Here is a 20,914-nt window from a genome sequence, read left to right as displayed (position 1 = left end):
ATTAGTATTAACAAAAATTCTTTATAAAAAACAATTTTTTTGATTTTACAAATTATAAATTTTGTCTACTGATATTATTTATGTATAACAAACTATAAAAAACAAAAACATTAAAGCACAATCATCATTGTCATATTCTGTTACATCTGTTTTACATGCTGGAATGTGTTGAACAGCTTTTAGAAAATGACTTCCAAAGTAACCTATCTCTGGTCAGGTTTTTTTTATTTATTTCTCTTTCTTTTATATTCTTATCATTTCCTTGACCTTCCTCTGCTGCTTCAACTGTTCTACATTTACTAATCCAATAACTCTCAACCAGTTCTTTCAATGTAATCAAACCAATGAAGTTTTCTGTTCTGAACACATATCCCTGTACTGTTCAGATTTAATTCTCATCAGAGGTCTTTAAGACCAATATCATATCATTTCTCTTCATGCAACACATCTTTAATTCTCATTAACCAAATTTCACTTCCATACATCATTGTATACACAAACCTGACAGTCAATGGCAGTAATGCTCTGTTGATTAGATGTTCCCTAAACTCAATCTATCTACTCCTAAATCTTGCAATAACACATACACCGGCCCCCTCTGTGCACCAACATTAAACTTGTAGGAAACTGTAATAGTTTTGTCATCTAAATATGCTTTTACCACAATTGTGCTATCATCTGTCTTTATTGTTGTACACATCTACAAAAACTGGTCACCATCTCTCAACCTATCTATACATCCACCAAATTTCTCATCTGCCGAACACTTACAAATACCACAAAAATAAATTGCACAGACTTTTTCTACAAAATGAGGAAGGAAACTTTCCCCTTTCTGGTGCTTTTTCAACATACAAACATTCATCATCACTTTAGTTTCAGTAATATTCACACTGACACCTTTACATTGCATAGCATTCTTTTAATCTTTAGCTTAACAAGTAAATCTTCCATTGCTTACAGACAAGCACAAAATGATTAGCATATAACATCTTTTCTAGATAATTTTTATCAAAGTTCCTAAAAACATTTCTGAGAGGCAAATCAGCAGACTCTGTACAGAGCTCTAATGTACTCTCGCTTTAACATTAAAGCTGTATCTACATGTAGATTTATTCTAACATGACTTTGATCATTTCTGTACACCCAGAATTCTTCCTTTACTCTGCAAACAATTCACGAGACAACACTATGAAGAAAAAATGTTATAAAATATTTATAGACAAATGTCATGAAAACTAGAAAAAAAAAAAAAAAAAAAAAAAAAAAATGAAAATAAATATGTAGTTTGCAAATAACGTTCAATTTACCATAAAAGATTAATTAATTTACTTACTGTGTTGGTTAATCAACATTCTGATACTAATTCGGCTCATGTAGAATCGATCTAAAAAATACTGAATGCGTGTTTCTGTGTTACTGTCAATGCCATGAGATTCCTTTAACTCTATTACTCCCTGAAAAGAAAAATAGTCTCATGAACGAGAGAAAGTAAAAAGGTTTAATACCTATATAAGAAAAATTTCGAATATATCAATTACCATAATTTCCCCACAATTATTTATAAACTAATAGAAGAGTTTTCTGTCAGTAGACTGTTCAATGAATAAAATATGACAAAATATTGTGTGATACCTGATAAAGAATAACTTTACTTGAAGAGGACAAAAAAAGCAAATAACAAAACTGACAGAATTGCAAGAGCATCTAAGGGCTGTATATACTATATATATACTTGCATAATGATTTATCATTAATGTAGAAATGTAAGTGTATATATATATATATATATATATATAGATATATACACCCGCACACACATCTGCATATATACGTACACGTATATGGTAGATTTTCCTTCAGTTTTGGTGAATTATGGATACCGACTGAAGTACCAACGGGTGGACTTTTTGTGGCAAAAGTTGTGAAATCTCCAACCACATCCAACCTGGGTCAACGTTGTTTACAAGTGGCAAGTGAAGGTTCAGGACAACTGGAAACAATGCTGAGATACATGGAGAGAACATACAATACCAAGAATTTCCATATAGCAACGCATCTGACACTAGCAAGGTACACGGTTGTTTAACTGGTGATATGACCCCAGTCAATGATTAGGTCTCTCTCTCTCTCTCTGTATCTATATATATATATATATATATATATTGTTTAATATACACACATTATTGGCTACATATATACCAGCTCTATCCTGCATTAAGTACTATAACAACACAAGTTTCATAAGATTTACATCTAAGAATCCAAGCAATAAAACCGGTGTGTATATATATATATACATATATATAAGGAATAAATATATATCCATATAAATTTACACATACACTAATACAGGGTGACCCAATAAAATTGGCCCCAACTCTAATTAGGCCCCGCTTCTTAGTGTTTTGTCCGAATGAAATGAAACTTTGGTAATAACTAGTTTATTATATTCAAAACATCACATCAAAACACCAGGGTCTTTGGCCTTTTTTTCTTCGTTCTACAGCATATGTTCTAGATGGCCTCCATTTAGCTTTTGTTTTTTTTGGGTCACCCTATATACACATATTTATAAAGATACATACATACTTATATATGAAATAGAATGATGGTGGAAGGACCCGAATACTCAACGTTTCGCCCAATTTATGTGGGCTTTTCCAAGAGGGATGGTCACTGATGAGAAGGTCAGAGGATTTGGGGCTATATATAATGATGGGGGAGAGCAGCATGTTTTCCTTATGTAAATTAGATGTCTATATACATATATACATTTTATGATTAGAGAAAATAGTAAATTAGAGAAAACTAGCGTAGTGGATTACGTCTAAAAACGAAAAGTAATAAAGTAAATAAATTGATAAAATGAGACGAGAAAATTAATTGGGCTAAAATATCGTCGAGATTTAAAAGATGGCGTGTGGAAATATAACCGTGATAGATGAAGTAAATAAAATGAAACGAGATTACGAAGGGAGTTTTTACAAATTAAAGACAATTGACTTGGGATGAAATAGCGTAGTACCTTGAAAGATGTCATCTAAAAATAAGGATAAAAAGTGATAAAATAGCGTCTACACATTGACAGTGATAAAATAAAATACAGTAAATAATAAAAATAAAAATAAATGAAGTGAAATTACAAATGGATTTTTTTTTTTAATACTTTTTTTATACTTATATACATACATGAACATATTTATGTATGTATAAAAAATATATATCCAACATATTTATACGCATACATATATAGACATGCATACACACGTGTGTGTGTGTGTATATATATATATATATACACATACAGGGTGATAAAAAAAAAACAGGCCCCCAACTCTAATTAGGCCCCGTTTCTTCGTGTTTTCTCCGAATGAAATGAAACTTTGGTCATAACTACTTGATTATATTCAAAACATCACATCAAAACACTAGGGTCTTTGTATTAATACAGCTAATCAAGACCCAATTGGATCAGCAGCAGAAGGCCGAGGAAAATTTAAAAGGACGTGATAAACAGCTCCAGTCAAGAGATCCAACAGGAGTTGGAGGAGAGAACGCTACTCCAACAACAGAGACAAAAAGAGCTTTGTTAAAAATGTTTGATAGAACGGAACACAGGGACGACAGCTTTGCTTTTTCGCAAAGTACAATATGGAACACTGTAAAAACGTTCAACTACCGACCAGTTGGATGGGACGTTTGACACCTTCTTTCGGAGATATGAGGACCTATCCACCGTGGACTGTCAAGAGTGGAGCAACGCTAAGAAAGTTCGCCTACTTTTGGGGAAATTAGGGACCACAGAACATATCAAGTTTGTGGATTATATTCTCCCCAGGAAGATTATATTCTCCCCAGAAATCATCACAGTGTTTATTTGCCACGGACGCGAAGGTCAGGTAATCATCGTCGTCACTTTTTTGCAGGTTAAAGCACTTCATCTTTTATGACAGAGCATAGTATTCGGGCTGAACAGTTCAGATAAAAGTTTGACCGCTTCAGAGAATTCAATTATTACTATCCACTCCCCACACCAAAGGAGATATTCAACAAATTAAACGGTGGTAAAGTATTTTCTAAAGTGGATTTGAGCGACGCATATTTGCAGATCCCTGTCGAGGCGGAATGTTCAAAACTCTAATTTCTACCAAGTCTTCATCAAGAATATGCATGATTTGCACACCCCACTAAATGAACTGCTGAAGAAAGAGAAAGCCTGGGACTGGACGCCAGAATGCGTTTGAGAAGATCAAAGAGACGTTAACTCCAGATCTTTTTTTGACACACTATGATCCAATGATGAGAGTAATAGTAGCGTGTGACGCAAGCAGGTGTGGGAGCTTGCATACTTCATATAATGCCTGATGGTACCAGGAAACCGATCGCACATGCATCAAGAATGCTACTAATGGCCAAAATTAAAAAAGAAGCCTTGAGTATCATATTTGCTGTGACAAAGTTTCATAGGTATTTACATGGCAGAAAATGTACATTGCAGACCGATCATAAGCCGTTGCTCATAATTTTTGGTTCCAAAAAAGGCTTACTGACATATACAGCTAATAGACTGTTGAGATGGGGGTGCATTATTACTGAATTATGATTTCATCCTGGAGTACTTGTCTTCGAAACAAATTAGCCATGCGGATAGCCTATCTAAGCCAATACCATTGAAAAGGGATCCATTTGAAGATTCCATCATTGCTACTCTTCGGACGGACGGAGAAATAAAAACCATGATGGGCAACACAATCAGAGAACTCTTGGTGTCTCTACCAGAAATTAAAAGGGAAGCAGACAAGGATGACTTCATCTGTGACATTAAAAATAAGATCACCATAAAGGGCGATGTTCCAGAAGTATTTTTGCTTTACGATGAGGTTTTACTATATGGCAAAAGAGTGATGATTCCCAAATGTCTCAAAAAACGAATTCTACAGGATTTTCACACAGAACATCCTGGGAAAGATTGTATGAAGAGTTTGATGAGAAACTATGTCTACTGGCCTAAAATGGACAAGGACATCAATGAGAGGATAGACTCATGCACAGGCTATGCCCTTGCAGCTAAATCACCAACCACTACGTTTAAACCTTGGCTGAAAACTGACCAGCCATGGTCTAGGGTGCACATCGATTTTGCAGGTCCGCTCAAGGACAATTATTACTTAATTGTAGTCAATAGTTACAGCAAGTGGCCTGAGGTGTTGAGGTGCAGAAGACCGACAACTGGAACGACTATAAATTTCTTACATGAACTGTTTGCACGTTTCGGTGTAGTTGATTGCATCGTAAGAGATAATGGAACTCAGTTTACGTCTGCTAAGTTCAAAAGTTTTGTGATACGTTCCAAGTTAATTATATCACCACTCCCCAATACCATGCTCGGTTGAATGGGCAAGCGGAATGCTTTGTGGACACTCTTAAAAGAGCACTGAAGGCTCAAGAGACCCAACAGATGAAGCACTTCAACAATTTCTACACATGTATAGGATTACACCTAACCTGAACACACCAACAGCAGGCTCACCTACAGAAACAATGTTTGTGTGGAAAGTTAGATCTGTTTTTGACAAGCTCTTACCCAAACAGTCAAGGCCACTAGTGACCACTTGTGTACCCAGTAAACGTTTCATGTCAGGTGAAAGAGTGTTTTTCAAAATTTATAAAAACAACACATCATTCTGGGAGGTGGGCACAATTACTAAGAGAGTCGGTAACATGGTATATATCATCCAAAGACTAACATATACCCACAAACGTCACCAGAACCAACTAAGATGTCGATCAGTTGAAACCAGCAACAGTCCACCATTGGAAGAAGAGCCGATAGTCACTGTCTTCGAAACTTTTGATCTTGAACCTCCTCAACCAACACCTGAACTATGGCGGTCGTTCCAGAAAAGAAAGTTTACCGAGCCATTAAACCCTAAAAGGAAGAGGTACTAACAGCTTTTACGAACAAAAAGCTTGGGAGAGGGGGTGTTGGAGACGCCCCTCCATGGGATTAATGGACGTCACTTCATGACTTCCTCTGGTGACGTCACTTCCGGTAACAAGTATCGGTGCCCGGCAGTCAGAGATGGGTACGCGGCCAAGGAGGTTGTGTGCAAACATTCAACAGTTGAGGGATGGTATTGCTCAACCCCCCTTGCCTGTAATATATGTCAATACGTTTGTTTCTAAAAGTCCTGTGTTCCTTTCGTTTTCGATTTAATGCATATAACAATTATTTAGACGATTATGTGTAGCTTTAAGAGGGTTACATCTTAATCTTTTACTTGAGATATACAGTCTTATCTTCAAAAAATGCTCATATTTTTATTAGCATTATAATATAAATTTGTAAAATAAGACAAGTTAAAAAGTGCTACATTTCCATTTTTCAAATTTTATGGAAAATCTTTAATATCCTCAAATAATGTGAGAAACAGACAGTTCTAATATAATAATATATTTAATATCAGTATAAATGATTGTTTTTGACTATTCATATATGTGTCTCATCTGTATTGTGCCTCAAACTACTATGTAAGTGTATTGTATGTAATGTCTTAAAAATACAAAATATCTTATAATTTTAAAACAAACTTTTCCATAGCTTTTTTAGATGTAATTTTTTAAAATCTTCTAAAAAAAGGAAAGTGTTTAAAATTAAATAAGGAGCATATTTTATATAGGTATTATTAAAAAATATACAATACATGAGAAAAATGAAGATAAAAATGTAAAAATAAAAACAAGAACTTTTTAAAGTTCTCTTGTTTTTATTTTTACATTTTTATCCTCAGATAGACAATTATAGTCCTTGCAAGTGAAAGTGCTTATTAAATTTGATAGGTTAGATAGACATAAAACATTTTGTGTCCTGCGCTTTCATGCAAGGACTAATTTTTAACGTAATCATATAATTGTCAACTTATTGAGCATAAATTAGAAAATTATATAATTTATAAATTATGGTTACTTTAATAAATTTGTGTTATTTGGGAATTTTCATACAGAATTTGGAAAAAAAATTTTTTTTTTAATTTTATTTTTTCTTAATCTTAAAAGAGTTCATTCATTTTCAAAGTCATTGATTTCATGAAAAATGGAATAATGTTAAATTAATTGAGAAAAGTAGGAAATGGTAGGTAACGATAAAATGAGTGAAAATACTTGATAGTATTTATTGATGGGAATAATCCAGAAGTTATTAACATATTAATAGTAAATGGATTCCACAGTGTGTGTGTGTGTATATATATATATATATATATTTATATTATTCAAATTTCAACAAATTCAAAAGTTCCTAGTCTCTAGATAAGTACTATAGTACTTAAAAAAAAAAAAAAAAATGAAATACCTGGAAAATTTACAAAAATAATTGTGAGTGATGGTAAAAAATGCACTTAGGAAAATTTATTACCATAGTTTATTTGGTGATAGTCCAGATTGCCTCTTTTTTTTTACTTTCGGTTTCTGCTATCCATTTGACTGGGTATCAAGTTGATCAAGTAGACAAAGTAGTTATTCTTAACACGGGGGGGGGGGAGACTTTCAGGTTATCTGAGAGAAAGATAATCATTAATCACAATGACCATATCTTGCTTGTCACTCTCGTCCCATCTGCAGAGCAGAAAACAAAAATCAAAAGACGCAGACAATCTTCACTATAACCATTTAATTTTATGGTTAAAAAAAATTCCCTTTTTTACCTGTTACATTACCATGTAACAGGTAAAAAAGGGAATAGGCGACTCAAAGTCCGCAGCAAACAGTGTCAGATAAAAACTATTTTATTTTTCTAAAAAAAAAAAAATTAAATCAATAAATATGAATAGTTATTTTTTATAGGCCATTTAGCAGCCAGTTGCATTTATTTGAAAATGATATTTGCAGATGAAGTGAACATGAATTGCACCAATGTAAATTACTTGAATATTAAAATAAATATGGCCATAATTACATTTCAAGACCCAGTTTTCAGAGATATTCAACAAAGATGCACCACTTTGAGCGATGCTCTTAGAAAGTTAGAAGATATACACTCAAGGCGAGAGTTTTACGAATCTCAATAGACTTTGAGCAAAGATACGGCAGGAAATTGAAGCAATTCCTCTGCAAATGTATTGGGATTCATAAAGATGACTTCCCAAAGTGATGTTAGAAAGTTTGGATCATGCAGCAAGCTTACTTAAAAAAATAATAAAACTTTTATTTTTCTGTTTGTTTTATAGTTTACGATTGTAAATACAAATAAGAATATTATTTGACTTTTGGAGTTATTCCTCTAAAAGTGGACGGAAACATATGATGACACGGCTTCATTTTGGTTCACTCATCTTTTAAAACTTAATACTTTTTAAACTAATAAATTTTATCTTAAATACAAAATGAAGGAGATAAATTTCAATTTTAAGTTTTTGATGGTATTTTACTTGTAGGTTATGGGTGCGAGTCAGTATTCACCAATTCTAATCAGGACCAATTTTTAATACTGAATTATTAAAATCAACAAAACAAAAAAAAAACAACTTTAATAGTGTTAGCAGGTGTAAAATTACCTCCATCTTTATTGAATTTGAACGAAAAATTATCTCCCTGTTGAACTCTCCTGTGTTATACAATCGTTTCCATCAAATTCTATTTTTTATTTTCTTTAATAAAAATAAGATATTATTTTAGAAAAAGCGTGAACTCTAACTAGTAGAAAAATATATTGTTTTTGTAGATTTCAGTGTGCTGAAAAAGAATCTGAAAACCGTATCCGTCGCAAATTAATAGTTTCTGAAATATTAATGTTTTTCCAAGGGATTATTTTCTTTGTAAAATCAGATATAATGGCATAGTCGGTTGATTGCGTATGCACACAGACGCCATTTCACTGACTTCATTTACGCTACGCATAAGCTGTAGTCACGTGACATTTCACAAGGCGCATGAATACATGGCGGACATTTTAAATCACAAGAAATATTCTCATTAAAAAAAAGTTTTCACCTCATTTAATAGTAAAAATAATGCTGAAAGTAAGTTTTCATGACCGGTTTGCAAAAACATTTTTATGTTTTTTGTTCTTTTTTGGGGGGAGGGGTATTCAATCTTGTACAGCTTAACAGGTGCTTCTGCAGTTTAATTACCCGTTTTTCTGTAAGTAACGTGCTGATATTTAATAAGCAGAATACTGATTAATATTTCACAAAAATTCTGTGTTTACATGGGCAGGGCGGTAAGTGTATCAGAAGCAGCCATTAAAAATGTGATATATGAACTTGAATAAATCAACTTTCTATCTTTCGAATCTTATAACTACTTAAAAAATGTAATTCAACCTCTAATTTTTTTTTATTTCAATTAACAGAGAAAAGACCACATTTTAAATAAATATCAAGTTTAATAGCAAATTATGCAATATTTGTTTTTTAAATCAGTTTTCTTTAAAAAAGATTTAAAGAAAATCAACAAACTTTTATTTACTTCGATTATAAAAAATATAAATTCCAAAAAATCACTTACATATAAAAAATTCTATTCAATGTGTAATTCCATTGTTCATTTTTAAGAATTTATCCATATTTATACTTATATTCCATGTCCTTTTTAAATAAAATAATTTTTTAAACAAAGATTCCGCAAAAAAATGCTAACTCCTTTTTTGACTGTTCAAATAAAGGGAGACAAATCTGATTTTTTTTCGCGATTATCTTATGGTGACTTGTAAACGCCATAATTAATATCTCTTTTTATTGCATGCTGTTAACCAAAATTAGTATTTTCGGGCCTCTGTAGCTGAAAAAAAGCACACATTCGCTTATAAGTTTTTGCCGTTAAACAAAAAACCCAGTCGACCGATTTTTTTTTTAATTCTCTTAATGAAATACACGAGTTTTTGATTATTATATTTTATTCCTACTTGAATTTTTTTTTTTTAAATATCTAAAAAAAGAAAACATTGAATGATATAGAAAAAATTGTTGTCAGTGTCCGGTATTTACTTGACGATATAAGCATAACATAAGCTTTCATTTATAAAAAAAAAAAAAAAAAAAGGTTTTACACTTTGGCCTATACAGGTAAATTTCCAAAAAACGCTTCTTTTTTTGAAAACTTTGGTGAGTAAATTAATTATTTAAATTTTAATAGACATTTCAAAATGGGTGGTTGAATTTAAAAATAACGTTTGTCTAAAATATTATATTCGGTTTATTGAAAAGAGCATAAAATTTCACATGGACCTTGAAAATACTGTAAAAATTGAACTAATAGAAAAATTTGTATAGATTTTAAAATTGAAAAAAATTTCACTCGTAAAAATTAAATTGATCTAATATGTAAAAAAAATGGCTGGTTGAATGCGCACCGGCACTTTGTAAACATTGTTTTTTTAATTTCTATTATTTTTTAAACAACTTTAAAAGTTTATTTTGGAAGTATATTCCATACAGAAAATAAACAACCCACTTTAAAAAGAGAAATTACAAGTTTTTTTTATATTTTATTCGCAGTTTTGTGTTAGGGGTGTCAAAAATTCCCTCAAAATTCTGATACACCTAGCCGGGCGGTGTTTACATGCAGGCGCAGTACGCCCCCCCCTCTCCACCCGACCTATGTAAACACAGAATTTGCGTGAAATATTAATCAGTACTCTGCTCGATGAATATCGAGCATGTTACTTACGGAAAAACGGGTAATTATGTTTTTGTAAACCGCTCATGATAACTTAAATTTTAGATCAATTAAAAAGCATTAAAACTATGCAACACAAAAAAATGAACTATATTTAAAAACTTTTATTTAAAAAAAAAAACTGCCCGCTAAAAATTCCTCCGCAATGTGACAAGTCACTTTACGCTTGTGCGCATGCAAACACAAGAACCGAAATTCCGTAAATAAATACAATGATGCATTGTAATATTTACTTTTTACTTACGGAAATTAATAAAATGATAATTTAAAAAAATAAATGTGAGTTCTCTTTGGTTTGTGGGCATGCATAATCAGACGACTTATGCCATTATAGCTGAAAAAGAAAATAATCTCTTAGAAAAATATTAATATCTCCAAAACTATTAATTTGCAATGGATATGGTTTCAGATTCTTTCTTTTGTTTTTTTTTTGTGCTGAAAAAGAATCTGAAACCGTATCCATCTACAAGAAAAATATTTTGTTTTCTACTAATTCGAGTTCACGCTTTTTCTAAAATGTTACCCCCAAAAAATTTTACCTCATCAATTTTCCTAATTTTTTTAAAAATATAAGGAATATGTAGAGGCCCTCTTTTTAAGGAAACTATGGAGAAAAAAATGGGACATATGTTGTGTTACACCGGTAACAAGAATGCCACGTGATTGGGTAGTGAAATTTATAACAAATAAAATGAAATATTGAAATTGACAATATTAGAAAACAATATTTTTTTATGAAATAATTTCTATTAAATACAGGATTAAAAAAAAAAAAAAAAAAAAATGATTTTTAGCAGTTTAGATCTTTTTTATTGAATCACTTCCACGTAATTTTATAAATAAAATAAAATAAAGATAATTAGAAATGATATTTGTGCAATCACTCACTCACACGTGCGCAAATAAACGAATCTTTATTCATTTCAATTTTCCTTGCGCATATTGCACAAAAAAATAAATTTTGTTAGCAACGGCACAATTTCAAATACGCCCACACACTTTTCTCAAAACAACAAAAGTAAAATGAACATATTTTAGGCGGACGTAGTTGAAGACAGCATCATATGACACAAGTAACCAATGAAAAAATTAAGATTGTCTTCTTAACGCTTTTCCAAAAGCCAAATTATCAGCAGGAGCAATCCTGTTCTGGAGCCAAAAATGTATAAAACGCATCAAACAGTCTTCTACAGAGAGAGTTCAGTTTTTTCTTTTCTTCTCGCTTCAACGACACAACGAGAACATGCCTCTCGTGTTCATAACATCGTTGATGCCAACATCACCAACACCATGATACACACGCCACGCGGACACTCAAAAATCACTTATGCACACACGCATTCATTCCGCACATTTTCTAAATTAATAACAAATCACTTTCCTCATGACTTACTTTCCTCATGTGACTTTTTAAGTTAGGCGAACTTCGCCAGATAAACACAAACTTTAAAATAATCTCATTATTTTCACACAGGACTTTAACCTTCTAACCTCATTAATTCCACGAAGGACTTTCACCTAACATTTTAATCATAATGACTTCGAAAGAACTTAACTGAACCTTTGTTTATTCACCTAATTGTTTTTTTTTTTAAAATTAATGCGGTGCATTTAAATCAGAAGGAGGTGTCGTTTTGTTTCATTCCTTTTTTTTTTATTATTATTATTTTGGGGCAAGGAAATTTAATTTTACTTAAACTTCTGCTCCTCTACATATTAATGAAATGATATTGAAATATATATAAAAATAATTATTGTAAAAGAATTTTTAAAAAGTCAAAGTCATATTTAAGTAATCGTAACACAATTCGATTGGCTATTAAAAATGAAACATTTTAGTTTATTTTAAAATTAAAAAAATAATTAGATCTCTGGTTATTACTATAAAATATTGATATAATTTAAAAATTGAAATTATCGTAAAAGAATTTAATTACTAAGTATTTAATAATTAAAATAATATAGAAAAAAAAATTATTGTAAAATAATTTTTTAAAAGTTGAAGTCATTTAAGTAACACAATTCGATTGCCTATTTATTGTGAACCATTTTACTTTATTTTCAAATTTAAAAAAAATCCAAAATGCAAGGAAGTCGATAACAAATTGCTGATCATGTATTAACGCCGCAGGCAATGCATGATTGCATGACATAAAATGAAATTTGTTTGTAAAAAAAAAAAAAAAAATGACATTCCTCAGCGTATTATAAACGTCCCAACCACCCCATGTTAAGAATGACTTTCGGAATAAACACGCCCTAACCTTGAAAGGCGTTCTTAACATGGGGAGGTGGGGTGGTGTTTATTCCGAAAGCCATTCTTAACATGGGGGTGGTTGAGGGTGTTTATACTACGCTGGGGCAGGTTGTAAAAAATATGAAAAAAAAAAAAAAAAAAAAAAAAACAACTGATTACTATTGTCAATTTAATTCATTAATATTTCTAATTATCTTTATTTGTTTGTAAAGAAAATGTTTTCTACTATTGTCAACTTCAATACGGTTTCATTATTATCATTAATTATCTTTACTTTGTTTGTAATTTTATTTATAAAATTACGCGGAAGTGATTCAATAAAAATGTTATGTGGAGATATGTAGAATGTTCCGGGTTGGTTACCTAAGGAACCGAGTCACCAGATTCACTGGCCCTTTTGAACAGAGATTCCTCCTGAACGTTTTATTTGTCTCTATGTAAATACGTAAATAAACTTCTCTTTCAGTATTCAAACCACAGTGTATATTTATTTATTCCTTTCACGGAATACTTTATCTTTGATTGTCCGTATAATAGGCCACCTTAGGACATATCAAATTGGTGACTAAGACGAGATATGAACTCAGTAAAAAAAAAAAAAAGAAAAAAAAGATGAGCACGTGGTGAGTAAAAAATAAAAAATAAAAATTTCTCAAAGAGTTTATATCCGATTAAAGAAATACTTCTTAGAAAGTGAAAGACAAGTATTCACGCAAGTACAAAGAATTTTTATATTCTTATTGCAGTTTTTCTTTGAACTTTCTGAAAAGTTGACGTCATATCGTCTCGTTTTGAAAAGTGATTCAGAGGTTTTTGTTTTTGGTTAATACAATAAAACGAATTGTACTGTGGAAATTGTTTTTCTGTCATAAAGAAATTCTTAAAAGAAGTTTACGTGTATTTGAAAAAGACGAAAAGGATCTCTGAAAATTTGCAAACTATTGATATTTTGTATGGTGAATTTTTTTTTCTCTTCAAACATTTCTCAAATGCTGACATTTTTTTTTTTTTTTTCATGACGAGATCTGAAGGGGAACATATCATTTTTGGAACAAAATTGTGTATATGTTGACTTTTTATTTGTGTTTTTAAAAAAACTAATGTCTTCCGAACAAATTCATGAGTTGATGAAAATCTTAACTTGATCGCTCAGTGAAAAGCTCAAATTGAATTTCAAAAACGGATGTTGATTCAGCAAGAACGTTTTGAATCACTCATCATTCAGCAAACTACAGAGAATCGTTTATTATGTGAAACTGTGTTTCACAAAAATCTAAAGATGGCACATCTAGATTTTTTTCGGCAGAAGGTATAGCCAACTCTCTAGTGGAGTTCAAATATGACCCAGAACGAGGTGATACTTCCCTGCCTACCGTAGGTTTGAGACGATTTTTACAAAAAGATGTGAGAAATGGTTGGACTAGGAAAGAATCACACTCCTACTTCAGAAATTGGGTACAGAGAAAAACACAAAATTTACAAATTTGATTTTACTACAGAAACCGGAAGATATTTCTTTTTCCGGAAACTGTTCAAATTTTGTATTCGATATTTGGTAAAAGAGACAGCCTTTTTCATACAAGGTATAAGTGCTTGAACATGCAAAAAGAAGAAACTGATTATATTGTCACATATGCGGATAAAGTCAACGCATAGTGTGAACTATTTGAATTAAAAGATTTGTCAGTTGACATGTTTAAGTGTTATGTATTTGTTCGGGGGAGACTGACAGCACCGAAGGACAAGGATTTAAGGTCAAGAATTTTATCGATTATGGAGCAAAATTCAGAAATTAACTTGCAAAAAGTGACAGAAGAATGTCAGAAATTGATAAATGTGAAAAGGGATACCACTAGGATAGAGGGAAAAACTAAACCCACATCCTAATGGTAAAATAAAAAACATTTCCCAAAAACAAACGTAAAAGTTTTGAATGTTGGAGCTTGGCGGGTCTGCACTTAAGAAAAAATTGCCCTTTTAAAGACCAACCTTGTGCCAAATGTGATTTAGTCGGACACCGAGCTTCCCAGTGCCGAACTAAACAAAATAAACAAAGACAAAAATTTAAGTCTAAATTAAATGTGGTGTTGTCAAAAGAAAAAGTGAGACAAGGAAGTAAAAGAAAATTTGTCACATAGTGAAACTACTTTTGGATACAGGTAGCAATATTTCAATTATTGACGAAGTGACCTTGAAGAGGATTGGGTGTCCAAAACTAGAAAAAAAACATTTAAAATTGCCAAAGAAGTATCCGGCAAGAGATTAAAATTCATGGAAGAATTTAATTGCAGTGTATCCCTTGGATCAAAAACTTTTTCTACAAAAGTGTCAGTTGTTCCAGATATAAATTCTTGCCTTTTCAGAATGGATTGAATTGTTTTGTTTGATTTATGAGAGCTACCTATAAATTCATTTTGTAACAGTGTGAGTGTAGCTGAAAAGAAAAATTCCAAACAAAATGAGGATTTTCTTACAGTCTTAAAACGTGAATTCCCCAGGGGTTTTCTGAAGGGTTAGGTATGTGCACGAAGACCGAAGTGAATTTTGAACTAAAGCAAAATGTGAAACCTGTTTTTAAGTCAAAAAGAAACGTGCCTTTTTCCTCAAAAGAAGATATTGAAATTGAACTGCAGAGACTGCAGGAAAATGGTGTAATCGAAAAAGTTAACTATTCTGAGGATTCGGGTATGTGCCGATCTTTCTACAGGCCTCAATGGCTGTCTAATGGATCATAGTTATCCACTCCCATCCCCTGAAGACATTTTTACAAAGCTGAATGGAGGGAAAATTTTCTCCAAAATTTATCTGAGGCTTACCTTCAGGTAAAAGTCAGTGAAGAATGTTTGAAGTATTTGTGTATCAATACCCATTTAGGAGTCTTCAGACTCAAAAGGCTTCCTTTTGGTTTGAAAGTAGTTCCAGCGTTATTTCAGCAAATAATGGACACAATGCTTGCCGATTGAGGTTTTGCAATTGCATATTTGGATGACATTCTTGTAAAAAGTAGAAATGTGCAGGAACATAAGGAGCATATGAAAACAGTTTTCCAAAGAATTGAGAAATTTGGTTTCAAATTGAGTGCCGAAAAATGTGAATTTTTTTTAAAACATAAAATATCTGGGTCAAATCATTGACAGCCAAGACAGAAGACTGGATCCTCAGAAAACAGAAGCCATTGAGAGGATGGCAGCACCTAGCAATGTTGCCCAGTTACAATCTTTTTGGGGTTTAGCACAATATTATGCTATCTATATCCCAAATATGCATAAGTTGAGAGCACCATTGAACGAATTATTAAAAAAAGGACGAAAGTGGATTTGGTCAAAGGAGTGTCAAAGTGCATTTGAAGAGATTAAGAAATGCCTGCTATCAGATTTAACACTGGCACACTTCGATCCACAGAAGGAATTGATTGTGGTATCAGATGCAATTTATTATGATATAGGAGCAGTACTTCGCCATAGACTGGAAGACGGGTCAACGAAGCCAATAGTTCATGCTTCCAGATCACTTTTGTCTGCAGAGAGAAACTATTCTCAAATTGTAAAAGAAAGTCTGGCAATAATTTATGCAATTAAAAAATTCCATAGATTTATTCATGTCAGATTTTTACGTTGCAGACTGACCACAAGCCCTTGTTGACTATTTATGGATCTAAAAAAGGCATACCCATTCACACTGCAAACAGACTTCAACGATGGAGCATAATTCTGTTGAATTATAATTTTAAAATGGAGTACATTTCATCCAAAAACATTGGAAATGCAGATGGACTATCCAGATTGATTCAAAAGTGTGCAGAACCTTCAGAGGACACAGTGATAACAGCATTAAGAGAGGAAAAAGAACTCTCAGGACTGCTGTGCAACACGATTCGAGAGTTACCAGTGACTCTGGATGACATCAATAAGGCAGCATAAACAGATGAATTCATTGCAAGAACGAAAAACCAGGTGCTGCTAAATGACAAGTCAAAGAACGACTAAAAATTTTTGACATTTTCGATTTGTTCACAGACTTTATTGTATGCAGACAGAGTCATCATATCGACCACACTACAAAAGAGAATGCTAAAAGAATTCCATAGCGGTCATCCAGGCATGTCCAGAATGAAGGCCTTGATGCGCGGATATACATATTGATATACATATAGACCGGGACATCAAAATTAGTAAGAGAGTGTTGAGAGTGTCAGCTAGCAGCAAAGTCACCACCTGTACAGATACAACCATGGCCAAAGACGGATGCACCATGGATGCAGTTACACATTGACTATGCAGGTCTGTTGAATGGACATTATTTCTTAGTGGTTGTCGACAGCTTTACAAAATGGCCAGAAGTGTTTAAGTGTAAACATCCGATATCAACTAGTATTATAGATGCATTAAGATGTCTCTTCAGTTGTTTTGAAGTACCTAAAACTAATGTCAGTGAGAACGGACCCACATTTACCAGCAAAGAGTTTGAAGAATTCTGCAAGGCCCTATCCATTGAACATTTAACAACTGCAATATACCATCCAAGGTCAAACGGCCTCAGAAATTTGTTGACACGTTCAGAAAAACTTTAAGAAAACACCAAGGCATGGACATTGATGAGAAGAGTCTTGAAGATTTTTTGTCTGTATACAGGATCACTCCTAACCCAAACACGAATGCCAGTTTTCTCACCAGCTGAACTAATGTTCACACAGAAAATCAAATCCGTACTTGACAGGATTTTACCAAATGCAACCAAGACAACAGCAACGAGAAAAAATCATTCAACAAGGTTCTACAAACCTGGTGACAAAATATTCTTCTTGAATTATAAGACTGGGAAAAGCTTTTGAGAGGAGAGGTTGATTATGAAAAGAATTGGGAACATGCTATATTCGGTAAGAAGTAGTAAATTTGACTATCGCAGATATATGAATCAGTTAAGACCTCGACACACTGATGACTACAAACAGGCAGAAGATAATGAACTGCCCTTAGAGGTATTGTATGACTCTTAATATTTATCTACCCATAGCATAACCTACTCCAAGAGTAGTATCTTCTACTTCAGGTCAGAGAGTACCAGTTTCACCACCAGCTCCACCCCCTCAAACGGTGTTGAGGAGAAAAAGTACAAGGATAAAAAGAAAAGTTAACCAACTGAGCCCCAGACCTAAAAACAAACGGTATTAAGCAAAATTTTTTTTTTTAAATCGGTTTTCTTTAAAAAAGATTTAAAAAAAATCAACAAATTTTAACTTATTCCAAAAAAATCACTTACCTATTGTAAGGTTTCCGAGTCGACTATCGTCGTAGTCGTCGTTCTTCCCCCGGTGTGTGCGTGCGTGCTCTATATATACTACTAATCAGACGACGGTGTCACTCTTTTGTGTGTCCCGTCTTAATGGTCGTTCCTATTCTCTACATGCCCTCCCCCCACCATGTGACCACACTACCGTCGTTTTGTGGTCATGTGACTGGAGAATTCCATGTAGTAGTGAGTTGGTCCTTGCATTTGAGGGGAAAGTGGCCTTGGTGCTCGTGTTACCCTCATGCTGCGTCGTGGGACCGAACTCGTCTGCATTGGCTTGTGGTTGATCGGATCTTGGTCCACCTCCATATCTGTTTCTGATGTGTCACAATCAGCTTCTTCCACCTCCATCATCTCATGCATGTTGCACGGTGGTTTGCTGTCCTCCCTTCTTGGTGTTTGGGGAGGTGGTTGATGGGGTTGTTGAGTGGGTGGATACTCCGGCGTATCCATGACCGGTTTGATTTTCCTGAGGAAACGGCGATTGCGTAATGTGATCCTGCCGCTACCATCCAACCGTATCCTGTACTGCCTGTTACCCATTGTCTCGACGACTCTCCCAGTTTTCGCCCATCGTCGTGGATTTGGTCCCTCCTGATTCTGCACCTGCACAGACTCGCCGACTCGGAGCTGTTGGAGGGGGCGGCTGTGTATGTCGTACTGTTCTTTGTTAAGTACGTGCCTTTTCGCCATCGCCCTCTCTCTCAAATCTCTGGTCTCCGTCCAACGCTTGTGGATGCAGTATTTTTTGCGAAGTGCGGGGAGATGGCCCCTTACTGTTATATAGTATTTCCGCCGGCGACAATCCAAGGTCCTGACTGGGCGTATTCCTATGAGTCATCATCGCCCGTGCTGCCCGATCATGATGTAAGTGTCCGTAGCCATCAACGCAGTCCATCAGCATTCTTTTGGCCGTTTTTACGGCTAGTTCAGCTCGGCCATTACTCTGGGGGTAATGTGCAGATGATATGCGCCTTTTTACGCCCCAGTCTTCTAGGAACGATTTGTATTCTAGTGAATCGAATGGTGGCCTTCCATCGGATGATATTTCTGATGGCGCACCATACGTGCAAAACCAAACCCTCAGGGCGTTACACACCGCTGCAGCCCTTCCTGATGGTAGTGGTGCGACCTCAATCCAACCGGTATATCGGTCCGCGTATACCATGTAACTTTTCCCGTGCATATCTAGCAAGTCAGTGACTGTCTTTTGAAATGGGAATTCCGGGTTTATGGGTGGCATTAGTGGTTCCCTAGGCTGGGATGGGGCGATCGAATTGCAACTCCGACATTGCGCCCTTGTTTGTCGGATGCTGGCGTCTAAACCAGGCCAAAATAACCGTTGTCTGGCGTTAGCCAACATACCATTCGCCCCTTGATGGGCGGAGTGTAATGCCTCTAACACCTCGGCTCTAAGCCGTTTTGGTATCAAAATTTTGTCCCCTTCTTTGGGTACCCCTTCCAGACAATATAGTTGGTCTGCCATCGGCCAGAATTGCCAGATTTCTGGTGGTAGTTTGTGGCGTGACCTTTGGAACCCGTCTTGAATGTATGACGGTAACGTTCGGCACTCCTCATCGGTGGCTGCAGCTGCACTATCCTATCCCAGGTGATCGCTCGGAACTTGGGGTCATGTGCGTATGCAGCTATGATGGATGCTTGTATACTCCCCTCGATTTGCTGGGAAGTGTCAGTGCCCTTTAGTCTGCTGTGTCTTGACGGCGCCAGGTATCGGGATGTGCAGTCCGGTGCTGCGTTGAGTTTCCCAGGAACATGCCTAATCTGGAACCTGTACATCAACGACTGCTCCTTGAATGAGAACAGGCGGGGATTTTTTATATTCTCCAGGATCTGATCCGAGAAAATTTTCACTAGGGGCTGGTGGTCCACGGTGACCAATAGGTCTGGGGATCCCAGGACGAACATCCTACAAGACTCCAAGCCATAAATCAGCGCTAGAGCCTCCCCCTCTATAGGGGAATAACGAGATTCTGCATCTTTCGTGAAGTGAGACCCGGCCAAAATCATCTTCCAGTGGTCCTTACCACAGTTGGGACCTAATTCCGTTGGGCATTGGCAATGCTTCTGGAACAGAAAATACCCAATGCCAACCTTACTGAAGTCGGTTGAAAGGCAGGTCGCTCTGTTCATATCGAAGGTTTTCACCCCTTCTTCGATTTTCTGAACGATATTCCTCTTCGACTCTTCGAAAAGTCTATTCAATGTGTCATCCCAGTAAAATTTACGGTTCTTTGTCCGCAGCAACTCTCGAAAAGGGGCCATTATATCGGCCTGTGCAAATGTATACGACACCTGGTTAACTAAACCAAACCAGGACCTGATACCAGTAATGCTCGTTGGGGTCGGGAAATTGAGAATAGCCTCCGTCATATTTTTAGTTGGCTTCACGCCGTCTGAGGTTATCACAAAGCCGGCAAATTCAACTTCATCGTCAGCAAATTGAAATTTGTCAGGGTTAAAGACTATCCCACTTTTACCACAATGGGTAATATAGTCCACAGTATGCCAGAAAGCCAATTCTAAGGACCTGTCCCATAGGAGTGTGTCGTCTATACACCGGGTCTTTCGAGGCATGTCAACTGTGATGTCATCGAACCGGCGCGTGTACCCATCCCCGGATGCGTGAAAACCCTGGGGAGCCCTGAGATACTCGATGCGGAAAGTCGCGAT

General features: G+C 34.7%; 1 protein-coding gene across 8 annotated transcripts in view; it reads right to left on the bottom strand.

Annotated features, from left to right (window-relative positions):
• The window catches only part of LOC145284723 (pyruvate dehydrogenase (acetyl-transferring) kinase, mitochondrial-like), a 591,786-nt gene that overhangs the window by 166,690 nt on the left and 404,182 nt on the right, over nucleotides 1–20,914 (bottom strand). For all 8 annotated transcript variants that reach the window (XM_080133645.1, XM_080133648.1, XM_080133649.1 and 5 more), the window contains one exon: nucleotides 1,337–1,457. In XM_080133645.1, coding sequence (XP_079989771.1) covers nucleotides 1,337–1,457 — 121 coding nt within the window. The remainder of the gene's footprint in view (nucleotides 1–1,336; nucleotides 1,458–20,914) is intronic.

Source organism: Euprymna scolopes, chromosome 9 (assembly GCF_053919585.1).
Source record: "Euprymna scolopes isolate OS-2025 chromosome 9, ASM5391958v1, whole genome shotgun sequence".
NCBI lineage: Eukaryota > Metazoa > Mollusca > Cephalopoda > Sepiida > Sepiolidae > Euprymna > Euprymna scolopes.
Note: the sequence above shows the minus strand (reverse complement) of the source record. Positions and strands in the feature narration are given on the sequence as shown.